At 49.9% G+C, this 19,214-nt stretch overlaps 1 protein-coding gene across 1 annotated transcript in view; it reads left to right on the forward strand.

The window, feature by feature from the left end:
* The window catches only part of C13H1orf198 (chromosome 13 C1orf198 homolog), a 35,913-nt gene extending 22,823 nt beyond the window's left edge, over positions 1 to 13,090 (forward strand). Inside the window, exons 3-4 of the mRNA XM_058309551.2 lie at positions 6,399 to 6,935; positions 9,783 to 13,090. Of these exons, the coding sequence (XP_058165534.1) occupies positions 6,399 to 6,935; positions 9,783 to 9,839 (594 nt within the window). The 3' untranslated portion in view covers positions 9,840 to 13,090. The remainder of the gene's footprint in view (positions 1 to 6,398; positions 6,936 to 9,782) is intronic.
* The last annotated feature ends 6,124 nt before the right edge of the window (positions 13,091 to 19,214 follow it).

Genomic DNA, 19,214 nt, shown 5'->3' on the forward strand with positions numbered 1-19,214 from the left:
TGGTGGAGGTGGTAGAGGTAGTCGTGGTGATGGAGGTGGTGGAGGTGGTGGTGGAGGTGGTGGAGGTGGTGGTGGAGGTGGAGGTGGTGGAGGAGGGGAGGTGGTGGGGGGGGTGGTACTAGCGGTAGAGCTTGGTGGCTGTGGTCGTCCTTCCATTCATCCATCGGCTTGGTGGCAGGACTGCTGGGGAGAGTTTGCCTCTGAGACCCACTCTTGGTTTTCTCTCTCATGCTCCTGATGTTTCAAGAGGAAAAAACCCAGCACTTGGAATGCTCCCGACAGGGAGGCAGGGAGTGGAGAGGATTCTTTGCATTCTCCAGTCAACTCGGCTTGGAGAGATCCGAGGAGAATGCCTGAGGAGCGGGGTCAGGTCACGGCTGGTCAGCCAGCCTCCCGGGACCTCCACCCCCACTCTGCACTCCTCCACTGAGCTGCCTGGCGCTTTCCTTTCTGTCTACCCATCCTCCACTTGATGGTCAATTGCCTATTTTGGGATAGTGGGTAGACTGGGGGTGGGGGTTAGTTCCTCGATTCTTCTGGTGTTGAGAGAACTCCCAAGGGAAGCCTCTGGCCTCAGGCAGGGAAGTAAGCATGTTCCCAGCGTGAGCACCTCCCACGTTAGGCATCTCTATGCGCTTTGAATTCTGTCACGACACCCCTGAGAGAAATGAGGTTCAGAGAAGTTAGGTAACTGGTGGGTTAAGTGGCTGACGTGGGATTGAAACTTGGGTCCGTCTGTGGCTTGCAGGTGTCTGCTGCCCACGGAGGGACAGCATGGCCGTTCCATGAGGGTGTTCTGTCCCTGGGGGATCGCCTGGCTTCCTCAGTACGGCTTCGACTGGCTGTCCCTCCCCGCTGCTGCCATGGCCTTTCTGAGAAGCCAGGTCCCCCCTGGTCTTCGCCGGCCCTGCTTCTCATCAGGCGCCTTCTTTGCACGCACTCTGTCTTGGTTCAGGGGTGCAGTCGTCCCTCGACCCTCACTCACCTTCCTGAGACCCACCGCCGACCCCTGGCTGCTCCCTGGCTCTGAGACCTTTCCCGGCTCTGTTATGTGAGGGATCATGTCGCCAGCTGCCTCGGGCAGTGGTCAGTGCCCTGCCCTTTGGCCCCAGAGCATCTGTCCTGCTGGCTCCCCTCCAGCCCCTCAGCAGGTGTTTCAGCCTTGCAGGAACTCTGCCTCCTACTTCAAGGGGTCCTGATCTTTCTTCCCCCGCTGTCTGTGCTCAAGCAACCCCCACCCCCAGTGCCTTCAACCACCACTGCCACCCGCATCCATCTGTGAAAGTCCAAACAGCCCGAAGACCCAGCGCAAATTCAGGTTTCCCTGATCGTCCTATCATAACGCCAGCCAATGTGGCTGCCTGTGTCCAGGCCCTTTTCCTCAGTGAATCCTTACAACCGCCCCAATTTACAGCTGAGGAAACCAAGGAATAAAGCAGTGAGTGAGGGATTTGGACCCAGACAGTCCAGATTCCAGAGCCCATGGTGTGATGCTACAGCTTCCAAATTTGCCCCACGTTGAATGCTTCCTCTCTGCCTTGTTACAGTTGAGAAGTGCTAGTAGCTATAGGGTGCATGCTGGTGTTCTAGTAAATATTTGCTGGTGTGTCTTTGTCCCTATTAGATGATACACTCCCTGAGCGCAGAGGCTGTTATTTTATGCCATAATCCTTAGAACCCCAGGAACTAGCAGAGGACCTTACGTACCTTTGCATCCACCCAGCATTTGGTCTGAATTGGGGTACCCAGGCGCACGCTGCCATGAAGCTGGACAGATGGGCCCTCTATCTATCACCTCCTTGCCGTCTCCATGTTTCCCAGTTCTGCTGCCTTCGGGTCCTTGGAACTCCCCGTTGGCTTTGGTCTGGTAGAAAGAAGTAGAGGTGCGTGTTGTTGGGCCCGTGTGTCCATGCTGAGTGACTCGGGACTAGGAGCTGTCCATCCAGGAATTGCCACTTGTTACAGCTTGCCCACAGCCACACTGTGGGGCAGCAAAAGCAGAAACTCCAGTCTCCAGTGGCCTCATCTTGCTCTCTCTTCCCTGTCAAGTTGTCACTTTCTAATTTTGGGATTCAAAAAGTTCTTAGTGTTGGCGTTTTTTCCCCCTCTTCCTCCTTTGGCGGGAGCGGCAGGGAGAAGAGATGTTAAATGAGTTTTGAGCTTATTAGGATTTGCTCCAGTAAACTATTATATTTTCCAACAATGTTTCTGTAGCCTCTGTCTCCACAGTTTAGATTTGCCGGAGGCGGCCAAGCCAAATGATTAGTTTTGACTGGCATGCACGCCCCCGCTTTAATGAAATATTACACATTCTTCTCCAGTGAATAGGACATAAAAATAGTTGCTGGGTTCAGTTGTGGTCTCTCTGTTTTTAGAACGGACGTGGCCAGCTGAGACCCAGTTCCCCACAGGAGGTGACTGACGCCCGAATCTTGGCTTGACTGCACTAAGTCTTCTGGCAGAGCCTCGCTCGGGTTTCGACCTGAGCATTTGGGGTATGAAGGTTGGGGGCTGCCAGCTTTGCTGCCAGGGCACAGTGGTTCCTTATTTCCTCTCCTCTCCCCTATTCCAAATATTGTGTAAGGCCACTGAGCTCATTTCCCCCCGCCCTGCTGTTTTGCCTTTACCCAGGACAGATGAGTTGAGGCCCGTTATCCATCACCTCCTTGCCGTCCTTCATGTGTGTATCCTTCTGGGGTACTGGGTTTGGGGGCGCTCAGTCCTGTGGGAGAGGGGCTGACGTTACCTCCTTTCCCGAGGCACATCTAGCCCTGCCATTTCTCCACACCTGGAAAAATGGACTTTGTTTCCAGAAATGAGAAAACTCCACTTGGAGTTTCGTGGTCTGCCCACCTGGCCATCCTTCCGTCTTCTCCAGGTCCTTTGCCTGTTCCAGGTTCTGGGGAGAGGTTTTGCAGAGTGTGTGCAGGGCTTTCATCTCCTGGGAAGAAGAATTGCTTTCGCCTCGCTGGGCTGCTGTGAAGTTGAACCGAGTGGGTGGGTTTAAGGGGCTTTAACACCGCCTGACCCTGGAGCGTGATCGGCAAGCCTCAGCAGCCCTGCCCCACTCTGGAGTTCTGTCCAGCGAGGGCGGCTCCCCTGCCATTCCCGGGGCATGAAGCAGGGAGGACACCAGCGGCATTCCTGGCGGCCACTGGGCCTTGGCTTCCCTCATGCTATACCCTAACCCTGGGGTGTGGACTGCTGCCCATTACCTGCTCCCTGGACGTGTAGCCGGGTGTGTCTGGATGGACTCGCCCTTTGGAGTCCTCCCGTTGGAGTGCGTGGTGTGGGCCCGTGACGCTGCATGGACGTGGTCAAGCCTTGTGGCTCGAGGAGCCTTGTGGTTCAGGGACTGCTGGGGGCCCTGAGTGACCACCTTACCTTCAAAGGCCTTGGAAGGCACCTTTGGCCATTGGTCATGTGAATCAGAGATCCTGAGGGACAGGTGTGAGGAGAGCACCGGAGCCCCTTGGGACCCCTCTGACGCTGGAGTAGATCAACAAACAGGAGAGAGACGGTCTCACCCTCTCGAGCTTGCGGTCTGGCAGAGAGGCCGTTTCTCAATAAGTGTGATGCCCTCTGGAAGGAGATCCCGGGGCTGCGGGTGCTTACCCAGGACGATCCATCCGGGTGGGGGGCTGCGGAGGGGACCGGTACAGCGGTCAGGCAGGGCCACGTCAACCCCGAGGCGGTGACTTGGCTGCCGAGTAGGGGGCAGCGAGGCTGAGGCTGGGGCGTGGGACGGGCTGGCGCTGGGGGTGCCGAGCCCAGCATTCCGCAGGGTGGTCCTTCTCCCCCTGGCTGACTTCTCAGCAGGAAAGCAGGGGCTGGCACGGCCCTGCTTTGGCCTCGTTCTCTCGGGGCCAGGCCAGGGCCAAGGGAGACCCACTTCCTGTTGGGAGGGGTGGTCCGAGGTGGGGAGGAGGCGCTGTGGCGGCTGTCTTACCAGTGAGCCCTAACGTAAACGGTGGACGACGGTTAATTGGACAATCATAATAATATTCTCTCATCAGTTGTAACAGAGGTACCACACTGAAGTGAAATGTTAAAAATGGGGACAGGCATATGGGAACTTTGTATTTTCTGCATGATCTTTCTGTAAACCTCCAACTTCTCTAATAAAAAAATTTTTTTTTTTTAAATAAAGGAAGCTCAGTCTCCACCTGCCGTATGGAGAATGATTCGAAGGAGGCAAGGTGGAGGCAGAGACCAGCTGGGAGGCAGGTGCAGGTGACAGATGAAGAGAAGTGGACTGAATACTTAGAGGAAGGATGGCCAGGGCTTAGTAATGGATGGGGGAGGGGAGGAGGAGTCAAGGACAACTCCCAAATTTGGATGATGGCTTTGCCATTTATGAGGAGGAGCAGGTTTGGGGAGAAGAGTGTGGCTTTAGTTTGGAGCCTGCTGGGTTTGCAGTCCCCTGGAAACGTCTTGTTAGGTCAGCTCCCAGGCCCAGAGCTCGGCCGAGAGCTTCAGAGTTTAAGAGCAAACCTGTTGTCCATCGGCAGGTAGATGGTAATTGACACCTTCGAGGGAAGCAGCCTCCCAGGACTGAGCCTGGACTGGTAGAGAAGGCAGAGTGGTCAGCAGGGACAAGGAAAACAGAAGGAGTGCACAGAAGCCAAAAAAGCACGGAAACGTTTTTAAAAGGCAAAAGGCGCCACTTTCACGTACCTCCCAGTCTTTGACAGAGGGTTTGGGGTCACCGTTCACTCTGTCCTGATGCTTTCTCTCATAGGTACCATTATAGAGACCCCCACAGGGTAGAGCAGGTCTCTGGAGGCCACAAGACCCCGTTGGAGGCTTGCTTTCCCCCGGGACCCTCACCTGACCCTGCTAGAGTCTGTTTTCATCTTGGTTCTCAGGGTTCTTGGAGCTAAAATGAGCTCCAGACAGGACAGAGATCCTCCTCCCCTTCCCCCTCTCCCTCTAAAACATAGGTATGTGTTTAGAAATACTAGGGGACAAACCCTTTTCCTCTGGGGTTGAGGGGAGGCAGGAGTGGAGAAGAAAACTAGTATGGGACATGGTGACTGGTTTTTTGTGTTTTCTTGTGTCTTTTCTTTTAAGGAGATCATAGTCATTTTATTTGCAAAATTAAAAATAACATACATAAGGAGGAAAAAAAAAGACGTAGGAGCAAATTTGTTTCCCTTCTTTAAATTCTTATTTTCTCCATATTTGCTCCCCCAAATCCCCAAACCTAGGTAGCTTCTTCTCCCAGCACAGCCCCCCTTCTAACCAGATGACGCCTTCCCGAGAACACGGTCACAAGACCTCCCATTATCCAGGGCGAGGTGGGCACCACCTGTCCAGCCACGTGCTGCTTGAGTTCCCTTTCTCAGGTGGACAGAGGCACGGTCCCTACCCTCTCACCCTGGCCCACTGCTGCCCTCCACACGGACAAAACGATCAGCCCCTGCCAGAGGCTTCCAAGCAAAGGTCCTGCCTGGGGGAACTGCTGATCTTAAAAAAGCCTGGGCTTTGATGATGCACTTAGTTTTAAGTGCCTCCCTTACACCGCAATTTCCAGATACAAGTCGCCTCTGTTCTCAGAATCTCGGGGTTCCACTTCCGAGCTATTTTTAGCAGTGTGCTTACTTAAGGAAACCTTCCTCTCTGCCTGCAATCTCTCTGTATCCTGTTTAGAAGTTGGAAATATGCGGAGTATTCAGTTCGGTGCCCTCAAAGCAGTGCTTTCGACACCGAGTCAGGGTGTTGGGTAGTAACTCAAGGCCCCTGTCGTACTGGCTCTCTGCTGCCTGCCTTGATGTCACACCCAGTGGCATCTGGCACAGGCAGGCGGTGGGGCCCACGGCAGTGTCTCTTCGCTTGGTTTGGGAAAGCGTCACGCAGGGTCTGGCTCAGTCGCCTTTCCTTTGCCCTCGTCCACTGCCAGGCTGGGCGAGGGTGGAGGCCTGGAAGGCGGGCGTGGCCCTCACCCTTGCGCTGTCCTGTCGAGCGGTGGCCCCGTGCCCCAGCCCCCTGGGTGGGCAAAGCTGGCTTCTATCTCCTTGTGTTTTCCACGCGGGCGCCAGGCGCCAGGCCAGCTCTTCCTTGGGCAGGTGCAGGAATCACATATGAGGGGCGTGTGGGGGGCACCTTTCTACATCAGTGAGATTCTGTGACACCCAGGCTGCTATGGCCTGGCCTGCTGGGGCAGGGAGGACCTCGATACCAAAGTGCCCGATGTGTTTCAGGTATGTGCTGGGGCCCCTGAAAATAACCGCTTAGGACAGCCAGCCATTCCCAGCAAGTGGAAAACAATACCAAAGACGAGTTAGTGAACAGTGTTGCTGGTGGACATATGCTGGGGAGACGTGCGAGCTGGCACAGCTCTGGCCGCTGGTGATAAGGATCCTGTCTTCTTTCTCCTTTCCCACGCTCATGGTCAGAGTCAGATGGAGTTCAGCATCTCCTCCTTATCCCTTCAAGAGCCAAGCACTGGCACCACGGCGAGCGAGCCGAGGCCACTCTCCAAGGCGTCTCAGGGCGCGCAGGCCCCCAGGTCCTCCCAGGGCACCAAGGGCTCTGGCCTAGATGCTGCGGGGCCAGCTCGCAAGGAAGAGGAAGCCTCCTTCTGGAAGATCAACGCCGAGCGGTCCCGGGGCGAGGGGCCTGAGGCGGAGTTCCCGTCGCTGACGCCCAGCCAGATCAAGTCCATGGAGAAAGGGGAAAAGGTCTTGCCCGCCTGCTACCGGCAGGAGCCCGCCCCGAAGGACCGGGAGGCCGCGGCGGACAGGCCCGGCCTCCTCCGCCAGGAGCAGTGCGTCCTTCCCAGCGTGGGCGCCGAGCGCGAGAGGCCCCAGCAGACCCCTGCCAGCGCGGCGAGCAAGAGTGTCGCCTCCGAGGCCACGGGGAAGCTGGCCTCTCCCGATGCCCAGCAGGACGATGTGGAGGAGCCGCTGCTGCTGGAATCCAAGCCAGCACAGGTGAGTGGCCTTGTCCAGCGGCTGCGTCAGGTCAGCTCAGGGGTCCCCCCAAGAGGGACCGAGGGGCCAGCTCCTGGGACGGGCGCCCACACGGGTGTCCAGGGATTCCTCTTGTCCCCTCCCTCCTCTCCCCCACTCTCTTCCTCGAGGACTTTGGGATCAGGAGAGCTGGGCTGTTGGTCTGCTCAGCGCCGACACCTGTGCAACTGGGTGTGTTTAGCGGGTCCGCCTTCCTGCCACGACTTGTTGGGCCGATGAGTGGCTGTGTCCCAAGGTGCATCCACTGCCGTTTTCCCCAGGCGTGTGAGGACCAGGTAGGGAGGAGCTGGCAGGAGGGAAGGGCGAGCAAGGCCACTCAGGAGGAGAAAGCAGGGCGTTTGGTGTGAGGAAAGGACTGAGGGGCGCACAGAAGAAGCGGGGGGAGCACAGAGCCGCGGCCCGGGACATCCGTGTGGTGCTTGGGGCCAGGACCCTCCTGCTGGTTTGCGAGCAGGGCCAGGCGGGGTGTTCAGAGAGGCATTCTAAAGACAAGTGTTCTTGCCAGGGGGTGGCGGAGAAGCCAAAGAAAGATCCAGGGGCATCCGGGTGGCTCAGTGGGTGAGGGGGGTGGGTCCTGAAGTGAGACTAAATGGCACAAATGGCTTCTTTCAACTCCTTCCCCATTTTTTATTTTATTTTATTTTGTGTGTGTGGGAATGGTGACCATTGCTCTTTACTTGCATTTGTTAATTTGTTAAGAAGTTGAAGCGGCAGAGAAGACAAAATGTTTGTTGGTGACGGCAAGTGGAACTAGTGTTGGGGCTTAAACAAAAATTTAAAAAACAGTCATTTTATTTGTGAGGGAGGCCTTGGTTTTGAGGCATTGTTTTATGATAAAGCAAGAAATTTGGACATAAGCAAGCCTAAGCACGATGTCTGGGAGAAAACGTGGACCGTGCCTACATCTGGGCCGACATCAGCGAGGGCGCGCCTCGCCCAGCTGCCAGCGTTGTCCCTCAGGGCGCCGTGCTGCTGTCATGACAGGTGCCTGATGCTCTCCCTCCCAGTAATGCCATCTGGTCACTCCGCTTTTTTTCGGGAGTCTCACAGGAAGGAGGGAGGGAGAGGAGGGAAGAGACCAGGCTGCTCACCAGACGAGTAAGGCCAGAGGAGGGCAGGCGGGCCCGAGGCCGCCCGCACGTCCCAGCCGGGCAGCTGCCCTCCTGCCGCCGCCAGCTCCGGGCCTCTGCTGAGCAGCCTGCCCGGGACGCCAGGGCCCCTCTGGAGGGCCGCTCTTCTGGCGCGCCCCGCGAGGACCTGCTCGGGGCCTTCCACCAGCACCCGCCGTGGCTGCTGCCCCCAGGCAGGCCATGGCGCTGGCACGAGCGCACGGGTGGGCTCCGGCAGCTGCTCACACCACGGCCCAAATCTCCTCCTCCTGGGCGGCAAGGCCGAGGTTTGAGCCTAGGCCTGGGGCTCCCATTCTCCTCCCATCCCCCCTGAGAGCCAGCAGGCATTTGGGGACGCTGGCGGGAGGGCATTGAGGTCCCCCCATCTCCAGAACGGTGACTGGGAAGTGGCTGCCAGGCTACGTGGTCCCCGGAGCCCCGCTGTAGGCAGGAGTTAGGAGCCTTCGAGCAGTCCTTCGAAGGGGCTTGAGGGGCTCGGCCGGTCCTGGCAGGCCCCGGGGGACAGAGCGGGAGGAGGAGAGTGTCAGAGCTGCGGGAGAAGGGCAGGTGAGGCACAAGGCGGGAGTGCCATAGAAGACCTCACTGCCAGTGACTCCTGGGAACAGTGACTTGGGCGTGCTGGCCATCGCTAGCAGAAGGAGCCGGGGCAGGACATATCTCCGGGAGGCCGGTGGGAGGAGCGATGGCCCGGCCACCCCCCAGCTCAGCCAGCTGAGGCCTCCCAGGACACGCAAAGCCACCCCAGTTGTGGTGGGCCTGTTAGGATGGGGCAGAGAATGAGAACACCGAGACTAGTGTTTTGAATAACACCACTGTAGAAAAGGGGACGGAGCTGCTCTGGATTTCCCTCGCAGTCCCAGAGGCAGCAAATCTTCCAGGCTAAGCTGCTGAGTCCAGGCTGCGGTTCCCTGGCTCCCCCACGTAAGCGTTTTGTTTGCCTGGAGGATATGGTGTCTGGTTTCCTTGTTCAGGAAAATCACGCTGACCAGATGAATATCTGCTTGTCTTAAGTGGAGGCAACAGGCATCTTAAATCACAGGCCCCTGAGCACGAGCGTGTTGGAATGTTTAGAAATATGGCAGCAGCTTGAGACCACCATCAGGCACACAGCCCTGACATCAAGCCCCAAATGCTTCAAACCCCGAGACTGGTCTTGGTTTAGGGATATCACTCCAGAACCTTTAACATGATCTGGGAGAAATACGCTTTAAATTCATTCTCCATATTTCTCAATTCCCTGAGTTTCGCAAATTCTTTTTTTGTTGTTGTTGTTGTGTGTGTGCATGCTTGCTTTAACATTGGAAAGAATATCTTTGATCAGTTCTCTTATTTCACCAGGAATAAATTTCAACATGTCTCTTTCATTCAGAAATAGGAAAAAAAAAGTTCTTTTTTTCTTCTTTTCTTTGTACCTAGATCTATAAGCTGCTCACAGATGTGCCTGGGGGGGGGGGGGGGGTGGGGGGGAATGTTGGGGCCTGGCAGGGTGTAATTTACCTTGAATTTTATTTAATTTTCTGATTCCAAGCACTGACGTAAATCGAGGTCAGGAAGCCTCTGAGACAGAAGCAGGCTGTTTCATCTGGGTCATTTTAAATGAGATGCTGTTTTTAGATTATGGACATCTGAAAGAAAAAAAACCCTCCTGCTTTACTTTGGTCCTTTTGTCCTTCTACAGGTTGGCTCGAGTAATATCGTCTTGAAGACGGGATTTGATTTTCTGGACAATTGGTAAACTGAGTTAGACAAGAAAATAAAATCAGGAACCCCAAAAGGTTTTCCTCAAAGTGGTGTGGTGGAGGAGGATAAAAAGGGCAGCGTTTTACCTGTGTATTTTCCTAGTTTCTGTATACTCTTTTCTTAATCATTTGGAAACTGTTAAATAATGCCTTGTTCAAATATTTCCTTTTTTTTTTTGTAAGCTCAGATATATATGCTATTTTCAGTGATTTGATAACAGAAGTTTTACCTTGGGAATTTTTAAACACTTAGGAATTCAGTAAATATTGTACATGAAACTTCTGTTCCCAGTTTCACCCAATTTTCCTGTTCTTCAAAGAGAGTTTTCCTCAACCATGTCACAGATTTTGTAAAAATGATGTCCATCTATTTCTCCTTTAACCCGCACCCCCTTTTTATTTTAACTGTATGGGTTTAACTTTGAAGAGATTATTGGTGATGTCCTCAGCCAAGATGGCATCTGAATCCTGGCTGTGACCAGGGAAATATTTGTCCCCAGTTAGTGCCCCCGTGACATTCCCAGCCTGCCCAGGGGTTCTCTTGGTGAAGCCCCCTTCCCTGTGTTATGTGCCACCCTCCACCCACACATCATTTCTCAGAAGCAGGCTATTGACATGTAGTAAATGTTGTCTTTAAGCTCCCCTCATACTTATTGAAACTATTGATCATTGTTTAAAAAAAAAGTTGCATGTTTGAAAGTTTTGTATTAACCCTTCATTATTTTGTATCTAGTTTAGCAGCCACAGGGCTACCACTTTTCCTAGTTTTGTACCAGTTTCCTTTTGGAAGTTCTTTGTTACTTAAAGGACTGGCTGGTTTTACCCGGTACTGGCCTCAGGTGGCAGGCGTTGCTGGAGGACAGGGCTCTTCTAATTAGCTGTGCTAGTACCTTCCAGGGTGAGACTGGCTGGCAGAGAAGGGCATCCTTCATCCCAAGGACTGGCCGAACTGCCTCGTGGTGGATCTTGCCCCAACCCTGACCACCACCCGAAGTGGACAAGTCAAGTTTCTGCATCACCCAGCAGCACCCTTCCTGGAGACCTCTGGCTCAGCGCAGGGGAGTCTCTTCCTGTTGGACTTTGCCACCCTCTGTGTTCCTTGCTGCTCCGGTCACCACCGCCTGCTGCTGGAGACGGCAAGGCTGCCCGGCGGAGATGGTGGCCCATGCCCCGAGCTGATGGGCACACGGGGGTGCTGCAGGCGGCGCTGCAGACCCTGGTATAGCGGGCTTACATGCTGCCTCACTGTGCTGTCCTCACCTGAAGCCTTAATTCCTTTGAGCCCCGGCCAGGGAGCATTTGGTTTCAGTGCCAAAGTGTCTATTTTTAAAATTTTAATGCTTTTCGGTTTTGTACGACCTTCTTCTGAAATGATTTCCATTTGTTTCTGGCTCTGAGGTAAAGCATGTGGCAACTTTTTTTCCCCCCCAGAAAAGTTTCTGCCAAAGCTCTAGAGGGCTTAGCCAGCTTTTGGGTTGGTTCCTGCCAATCGCTTCATGTCCCCAAACCTCCTTTGGTTCCTTGGGGTCTCAGATTTTATGTTCCTCCTGTGGTGACTATCACTTGGGAATATAGACTTTTCCTCTACTGCTCAAGTACAATTGATATGTGCAAGGGGGAAAAACAACTCTGCAGCCGTGGATGAGGGGGAAAGGAGTTTAGAAATCCCAGCCACCTGGCCCGAGCAGCGTGCCAGCTCCTCTCCTGGTTTCCAGCCCCTGTTCACAAAGAGAGCCCCAGAGCCTGGCTTATAGCTGCCCTCCACGCTCAGCCTCTTGGGCCACAGGGTGTTCAAAACCCAGCCTGGAAATTGGGTTCCTCTTTTTTTTTTTTTTTTAAAAGATACATAGACATTTGTATTTCTCTGTAGCAAGCAAGGTAGGTCTGTGATTTGGGGCCTCTGGCCCAAGGTGATCTGCCTGTTCTCTTGAGAGATGATTTTAATTTTCATCCAACCTTTTCATAAAGCCCAATAGTCCCTTAAATTTCTCCCTGGAGCCCCAGGGATGTGGGGATTGTCGAAAGCTTCTGCCATGCTTAGTACCTCTTGGGCCCAGCTCCCGCCAGTGTTTAGTTAACCATAATATTTTTTAGTTTCCTAATGACCTAGCCTCCCACAATTAAATGGAAAGCCAAAAATTGGGAAATCATGGAGGGAGTCCTGAAAGTTGTGTGGGCTTGCCCTAGTTTTGGGAAGTCGTGGAGTCTGAAAGGGGAGAAGGGGAGGATGGAAAGACGAGCTTTCCGGGTGTGTCATCCTGCCCTGACCTCCGGGACCTTACTTTTAACTCTGGGCCACAGATTACCACCAACCCCATGGCTTCAGACAGCCGACATTTCTCTCACACTTCTGGAGGCCAGAAGTCTCAAGTCCAGGTGTCGGCGGGGCCGCCCTCCTCCACAGGCTCAAGGGAAGGGTCCTTCCCTGCCTCTTTCAGCTTCCGGTGGCCCCAGGCCTTCCGGGGCTTGTGGCCGCAGCCCTCCAGGCCCTGCCTCTGCCCATGGCCACCCTCTCTTTGGGTGGGGCTCCTCTGTGTCCCAATTTCCCTCTTCTCACCAGGGTCCCCCTAACCCAGGCTGACTTCATCTTAACTTGATCGCATCTGCAGGCACTATTTCCAAGTAAGGTCACCTGAGCACTTCCAGGGGTTAGGTGCTGAGCATGGCTTTTGGGCAGGGAGTGGGCAGGCACAATTCAACCCACACCAGGTGGTTTTCCCTTCCCTTTCTCATGGGAACCAAGGTGCCATGGGCCCAAGTAGGGAAATTCAACTCTTAGTTCTGCCATGTTTTCTCTGTGCGTCAGGATGGAGTTATTTAAAACCAGGAGTATATATTTATTTATTTTTTAAAGAATACACACTTCTCAGCTGAAGCCTAGATGTGATTCTGGATCCCCAATCCCAACCCCACTCTTTGCACTTGGGATGGAGCTCAAGGGTTTAGTATATTGCTTGGGTGGCCGCATTTTACAAAATCTCCCCAAGGAAATGAGAAACCAGTCTCTGTTCTTTCACCCGAAGCCACCCCCCTGGCTCCCTGGGCTGGTGCAGGGCTGCCCACCCTGGGAACAGCTGTCCCATCACCCAGCTTGCACCGCTGCCCCACCGGAGGGCCAGAGCGCCACCACTGGGGTCAATGCGCCGCCTTCCTTTGATACACTTTTTAAAAAATGATACATTCTTACTGACAACTTGTAACTTGTAATATTTTATATTAATGACCTTTAATAAAGCCATTTAAAATATGCCAGATGTATATATTTTGGAATACAGAAAGCCTGTTAGGATGATTGCAGTTGAACACAGAAGAGGAAAAAAAGAATTAATGCTATTAATAGTTTTTTTCCTCTCTCTCCAAGTCCTTTAATATTCACTTAAACAGTTGAGACACAAGCAGTAATAAAAACTGCATTTTTTAAATGTTACAAGAAAGGAAATAGTTTATGGTAGCTGCATGATATGCCAATTTTCTCAAAATCTCTTCTGCAGTAGCATTTCATTAACACTCTGGTCCATAGGTTGATTCAGTGAGGTCACAAAGACAGGCAGGAAAGTAGTAAAAATGTCAAACTCACTGAGGTGTTAGAAGAATCAAATATTTTCTGACTGCCTACTGGGTACAGAGTACTAGGTTTTACACACTTTGTACAACTTAAATGTGAACATAAGTTCTACAGTTAACTATCAATGGTATAACAATGCTACCATCAGCTAAACCTGTGTTTTAAATGCATTCACTTTAAATACAAATTAGGGAATCTCTGTATTTAACAAAGATCTTTGCCCAAAGAAACATGCCAGCATACACTAATACATGTTTTCCATTTCCAAAGATATTAGACAAGTGTGCAACTTTAGCACATGGGAACATCCAACCGGTTTTCAACTCCGCTTAAATCTTGAGTTCCTTCATTCCCACCCACTGGGCACCATTTGGGGTTAATGCTCAGTAAAGCGAGCTTGAAACCTCTTGAGAAAACCCATTTTCACCGTCTTGACGCCGTACCTTCTGCAGCCTGCGGGGAAGCCATGGCTGAGATGCACGCAGCCTCCACAGAAGGAGTGGGCTCGGTTCTCGAGGGCCTCAGGTGAGGAAAGTTTAAACTACTCTAAGTCTTTCCCAAAGGCCAGCTCATCCCATTTGGTGACTGTGACTCAGAAAATGAAATCCTATCTCCCTGGAAGCTTTCAAGTTGAGTCCTAATTGAAGCTGAGTTTTAGTGGAAAAGTACAAAATAAAGCATGGCCAGTCAGCTGCATTCTGTTCATTAAAATGCAGGTGGAAAATTACCAACTATAGATTAAGAAGAATGCTTAAATGTCACATTTCCATATCAAATACGTTTTCAAAACTAATGCACCTCAAGAGATGGGGATTCAAGCTGACAGACTTCTAGTTTATTTTCCTGCGCGGACGGAACTTGCTGCCTCTGGACTTTTATGTGCTGACTTATTGGTATATAGTATTTGCAATGAAGATTATGAGCTGTCAAGTGTTGGAGAGTTACATCTACTCCTTACGGGAAGAGGTGAAATAGCTCTCAAGGCTCTAAGTTTGGCAGCTTTTATGGTAGCTAAGTACGTGATGTTAACGTATCTAAAAAAAGTGTTTATACAAGAGGGGGCCATCAACATGGGGACAGAATACATCTGGGTTTCTTCAGCACTTTGTGGCCAGGTAGAGAAGATGCTGTATTGGAGGAACAAAAATTCTCTGTGTTGTTGGATGGGGCCTGTCACGGGGCTTTTCTAGCAATTTCTTTGGTCTGGTCCCATGCTCATCTGCAATCTTCCTGGTGCCTTGATGCCAAGACCGAGATGGCCTAGGGGGAAGTTGGAGTGATTCTGAACCCCGCTCAAATTCAGGCAGAAAACAAGGGAGCAACCCTAGACATAAGGCCAGTTTACAAAAATCAAGGGTAGCACTGCCACCTAGAAAATTTAAAAATCACCATTCATAACAGCAATCAAAAATATAAGGGGGGGGAGAGGGGAGTTGGGGGAATGGGGTTGAATGGGACCTCACATATATATTTTTAATGTAATATTATTACAAAGTCAATAAAAAATAAAAAAATTTAAAAAAAAATATAAGGTATCCAGGAATCAGCTTAAATATATATATATACAAAAGAGAAAGCTATAAAAACCAAATAAAAGAGTTATACAAAGATCTGATTAATCTTGGATTGGGCAACTTATTACAAAAATGTTCATTCTTCCAAATCATTTTATAAAGCTAGTGCAACTGCAATTAAAATTCCGGTTGGATGTTTTGAGAAATGTGATTGAAGTACTCAGGTTGTAAAGGAAGGGATAATAGTCACTAAAGAATAATAAAGGTACGTGTGTGGGTGGGGGGAGAGAGGGACTATTCTACCAGTTATGAAAACATGTTACAAGGCCATAGATATACAATTTGTGGGTAATGGTGCAAGGATAGATCATTAGGTTAATGAACCTGAATGGCGAGCTCAGAGACAAACCCATTCATAAGTGTGAACTTAATCAGCGAATCAAGGTAGCACCACAAACTGGTGAGGTTTCCCTCACTGGTGAGATGGATTCTCCCTGTCTGGAGAAATATAAACTTGGACTCCTACCCAACCCTGGGTAGCCCAGAAGCTGGGCTCTAGATGGGCTAAAGACCCATTATAAAAGATGAAAGCATAAAGCTAATAGAGGAAAATATTAATATCTTGTGACCTAGGGCAAGGAAGAACTTCTTTAATAAAACCGCAAAAGTACAAACCATAAAGCAAAATATTGATGAATTTGATCACTTGAAAATTTGGGATTTCTGTCAGTAAAGTACACTGTGAATAGAATTGATTAGCTGAAAGAAAGGGAGAAGTTATTTGCTATGTTGGTCCAATAAAGGATAAGTATCAAGACCATATAGGGGAGTGGATGTGGTTCAAATGGTTGAACACCTGCTTTCCACATGGGAGGTCCCAGGTTCAGCCCCTGGTGCCTCCTAAAAACAAACAACAAGCAGTTAATGAAAAAAAACAACTCAGGAGCTAATGCAGCTCAGTGGTTGAGCACCAGCTTCCCATATATGAGGTCCTGGGTTCAATCCCCAGCCCTGGTACCTCAAAACAAACAAAGAAAAATATATAAGATAGGGAGGTGGCTTTGGCTTAGCAGTTGGGTTCACATACCATATGGGAGGCCTTGGGTTTGATTCCTGGGGCCTCCTGGTAAAGGGAGAGCTGGCACAGCAAGATGATGCAGAAAAGGAAGACAAGCAGACACAAAAGAACATGCAGCAAAAGGACACAGAGAGCAGACAGAGAGTACAAGTCTGTGTGTGGGGGAATAAATAAATCTTAAAAAAACACACAAAAAACATATAGGGTACCTCTGCAAATCGACAAGAAGCAGCCAGCAACCTTAACAGAAAATTAACATTAAAGAAAGTTCTACGAATTGTCAAGGATATGAAGAAATGCTAAAAATAGTTTGCAATCAGAGAAAAAAACTGGAGAGCTAGGGAATGCCAAATGTCAGGAATGGGATAGAGCAGTTGTTCACAGCTAGGTAGGGGATGCTGCTGGCACCCAGGAGGTAGAAGCCAGGGATGGTGCTAAACATCCCATAATGCATAAAACAGCCTATCACAACAAAAGAATTAATCAAGCTCAAAATATCAGTAGTGCCATGGTGGAGAAGCCCTGGGATAGAGGACTTGTGCAGCCATTTTGTCAAGGGTAATCTGGCACTATTTTGCCAAAACAAGTACACATAAATCCTGTGACTCCGTAATTCTCCAGGACTTGTATTCCAATGAAATTCTTACACAGGTACTTAAGGAAATTGGCACAGAGCTAGTCATTGTATTGTTATTTGTGGGAGTTGGAGGCAAGCTGGATGACTGTCATTGGAAGGATGGCTAGATAAAATGTGATGGACTCACGCTATGGAGTACTATACAGCAATGAAAAGCAACACATGATATGTACACATGGCAACATTTAATATAATGTTATAAAATACATTACTTAGTGAAAAAGTAAACAAAATGGAATATATAACAATACTATTTGCATCAACTAGAAACACAAAGACGAGACATTTAACAGTATAAAATGGTTGTCTGTGGGAGGATAGGGAGAAAGAAGCGGCAGGAAGGAAATGTAAGGGAGTTCTGAGTGGACCAATGGTGATAACGTGCCAGTAGGTGCTTCTTGCCAAGAAATGTGATGTGTCACGTGACCTAGGTTTCTTACAGATCTCTCACGTCAGACAGGAGACTGATTTGTTTAGCTTTTGTATCAGGTCAGAGATGGCCCTTGGCCAACATTGGTTAGATCTTTTGTGGCTTGGCTCTGGTTGCTATTTGTGACTCTCCATAGTCAGACAACAGCCAACATCTACACAGCCCAGTGGATCAACTCAGGTGGGGTAGTTGAGTGGGTTGGGAGGAGAGTGAGGGTGAAAATCAGGGACACCTGATGCCCTGTTCCTTGAGGGCCTGAAATCACACAGCTACATGAGATGGGGGAGGGCACACAGCAGGGGAGAATGATTTAATCCATTGACCACCACAGCAGTCTGAAATTTACTCCTACTAAGAATTTGTCATGCCATAAAATCAGACAATAATGTGTGAAGCCCTTTAAAATTTGCTTTAAAATTTCTAACTACATTACAGAAAATGTGGAAATCATAGTCTGCTGCTTGGACACAATACCAGTTTGTGAAGCATTTATTTCTGATCTTTTATTACAAAAACTTCCAGGTCCAAGTGGAAAGCATGTGTCACAGTCACCAGTCCAGATGGAAGTCCAAATGCAAGCCTGGAAACCATATGTGACCTGATCGCTCTCTTTGTGTCATACCTTCCCTTTTCTCTCTTTCAACCCCCTCTTTTTGTGTCGTGCCCCCCCCACCCCGCTTAAGTGTCAACATCCAGCCCCAGGAATGCCGTCCTATTCTTTTCTTCATAGTTTTTACTATGTTGCAGTCTAGTGCTGGGCACTGGGGATTCAGCAGTGAGTAGCACAGATTTCCTAATCTCATGGAGTTCATGTTCTAGTGGAGAAGACAGAGTAAACATAACCAAAATTTTATAGTTGAGGGAGCAGATGTGGCTCAAGCAGTTGAGCGCCTGCGTCCCACATGGGAGGTATTGGGTTTGGTTCCCTGCGCCTCCTAAAAAAAAACAAAACCAGCAAAACAAAACAAAAAATAAAAAAACAGAACAACCAAAAAAAAAAAAGAAAAACAAAACTCAGGGGAGCCTATGTGGCTCAGTGGTTGAGTGCCAGCTTCTCACATAACGAGGTCCTGGGTTCAACCTGGCCCCAGGACTTCAAAAAACAAAATAAAACAAAAAACAAAACACCAAGATTTCTGCTTCTAGCCACTATAGAGTAATCGGAACTAGACCTACTCTCCTGTTATAAGCAACCAGAAGAGTGGACAAAATATATGAAATAACTGTTTATGAACTTTGGAAGATAGGCAATGCAGAGAGAAGGGAAACAAATGAGGTGAGCCTTATGGTTGTCCTGGCTGTCTCACTTCACATATTTTTCAGACTGTGTTACAAAAAGGGGATTCTCAAGCAGAGCATGGCAGGTTCACTGAGCTGAGATAGAGTTTGGGGAGGAAAAGATGGCTGGAATCTACAGGAGATGCCATGCAGAGAATGAGTTCTAGAAATAGTCATGGTGTTCTCCCTGAGTGGGTAAAGGCAGTTTTTGGAATGCAGTGTAGGGAGGGGAAAATTCAGATGGAACCTGGAAATCTTGCTTAGGTGAGGAGAATGAGTCTGGAGTTGGAGAGGACAATGCGGCTAGAACTGATAGGACAAAGCTCCAGAAAGGAAGATTTCCAGAAATATGCACATATCTAAACCCCTCTTAAGTCTTTGGCTAGAGACCAATTGCACATGTATAGACCAAAATCCTCAAGGGCTGGGCAAGAAAACCTTTCAAGGAAATACTAATTATCAGGGAGCTGTAAGATACACAATTCTCAGAGACCATGAATTGTTCAAGTTCCCTCCAGCCAGAGTGCAAACTGTTGAATATGTGGGGCTCCTGCATTATAGATCCTTGAAGGGCCATGCATTAGAAGGGCTAAATTTGCCTTAAAATAAAGGCTACTCTAAATTTGCCCTGAAAGAGCTAAAAAACAAAACAAAACAAAACAAAACAAAAAACAGACATGAAAGGATAAAACCAATCCACAAATGACTTAGCTGCCTGCCAGAATAATTCCTAATAATTCCAATATTAGGAATATTTCAAAATCTAGCACTCAACAACATAACATTCACAATGTTCAGTGGCCAATAAAAAATTGCTAGTGGTAGAAATAAGCTGGGAAAGGTGACTCATTAGTACGGGGAAAATCAGT

This window comes from Dasypus novemcinctus, chromosome 13, assembly GCF_030445035.2.
Source record: "Dasypus novemcinctus isolate mDasNov1 chromosome 13, mDasNov1.1.hap2, whole genome shotgun sequence".
In the NCBI taxonomy this organism is placed as follows: domain Eukaryota; kingdom Metazoa; phylum Chordata; class Mammalia; order Cingulata; family Dasypodidae; genus Dasypus; species Dasypus novemcinctus.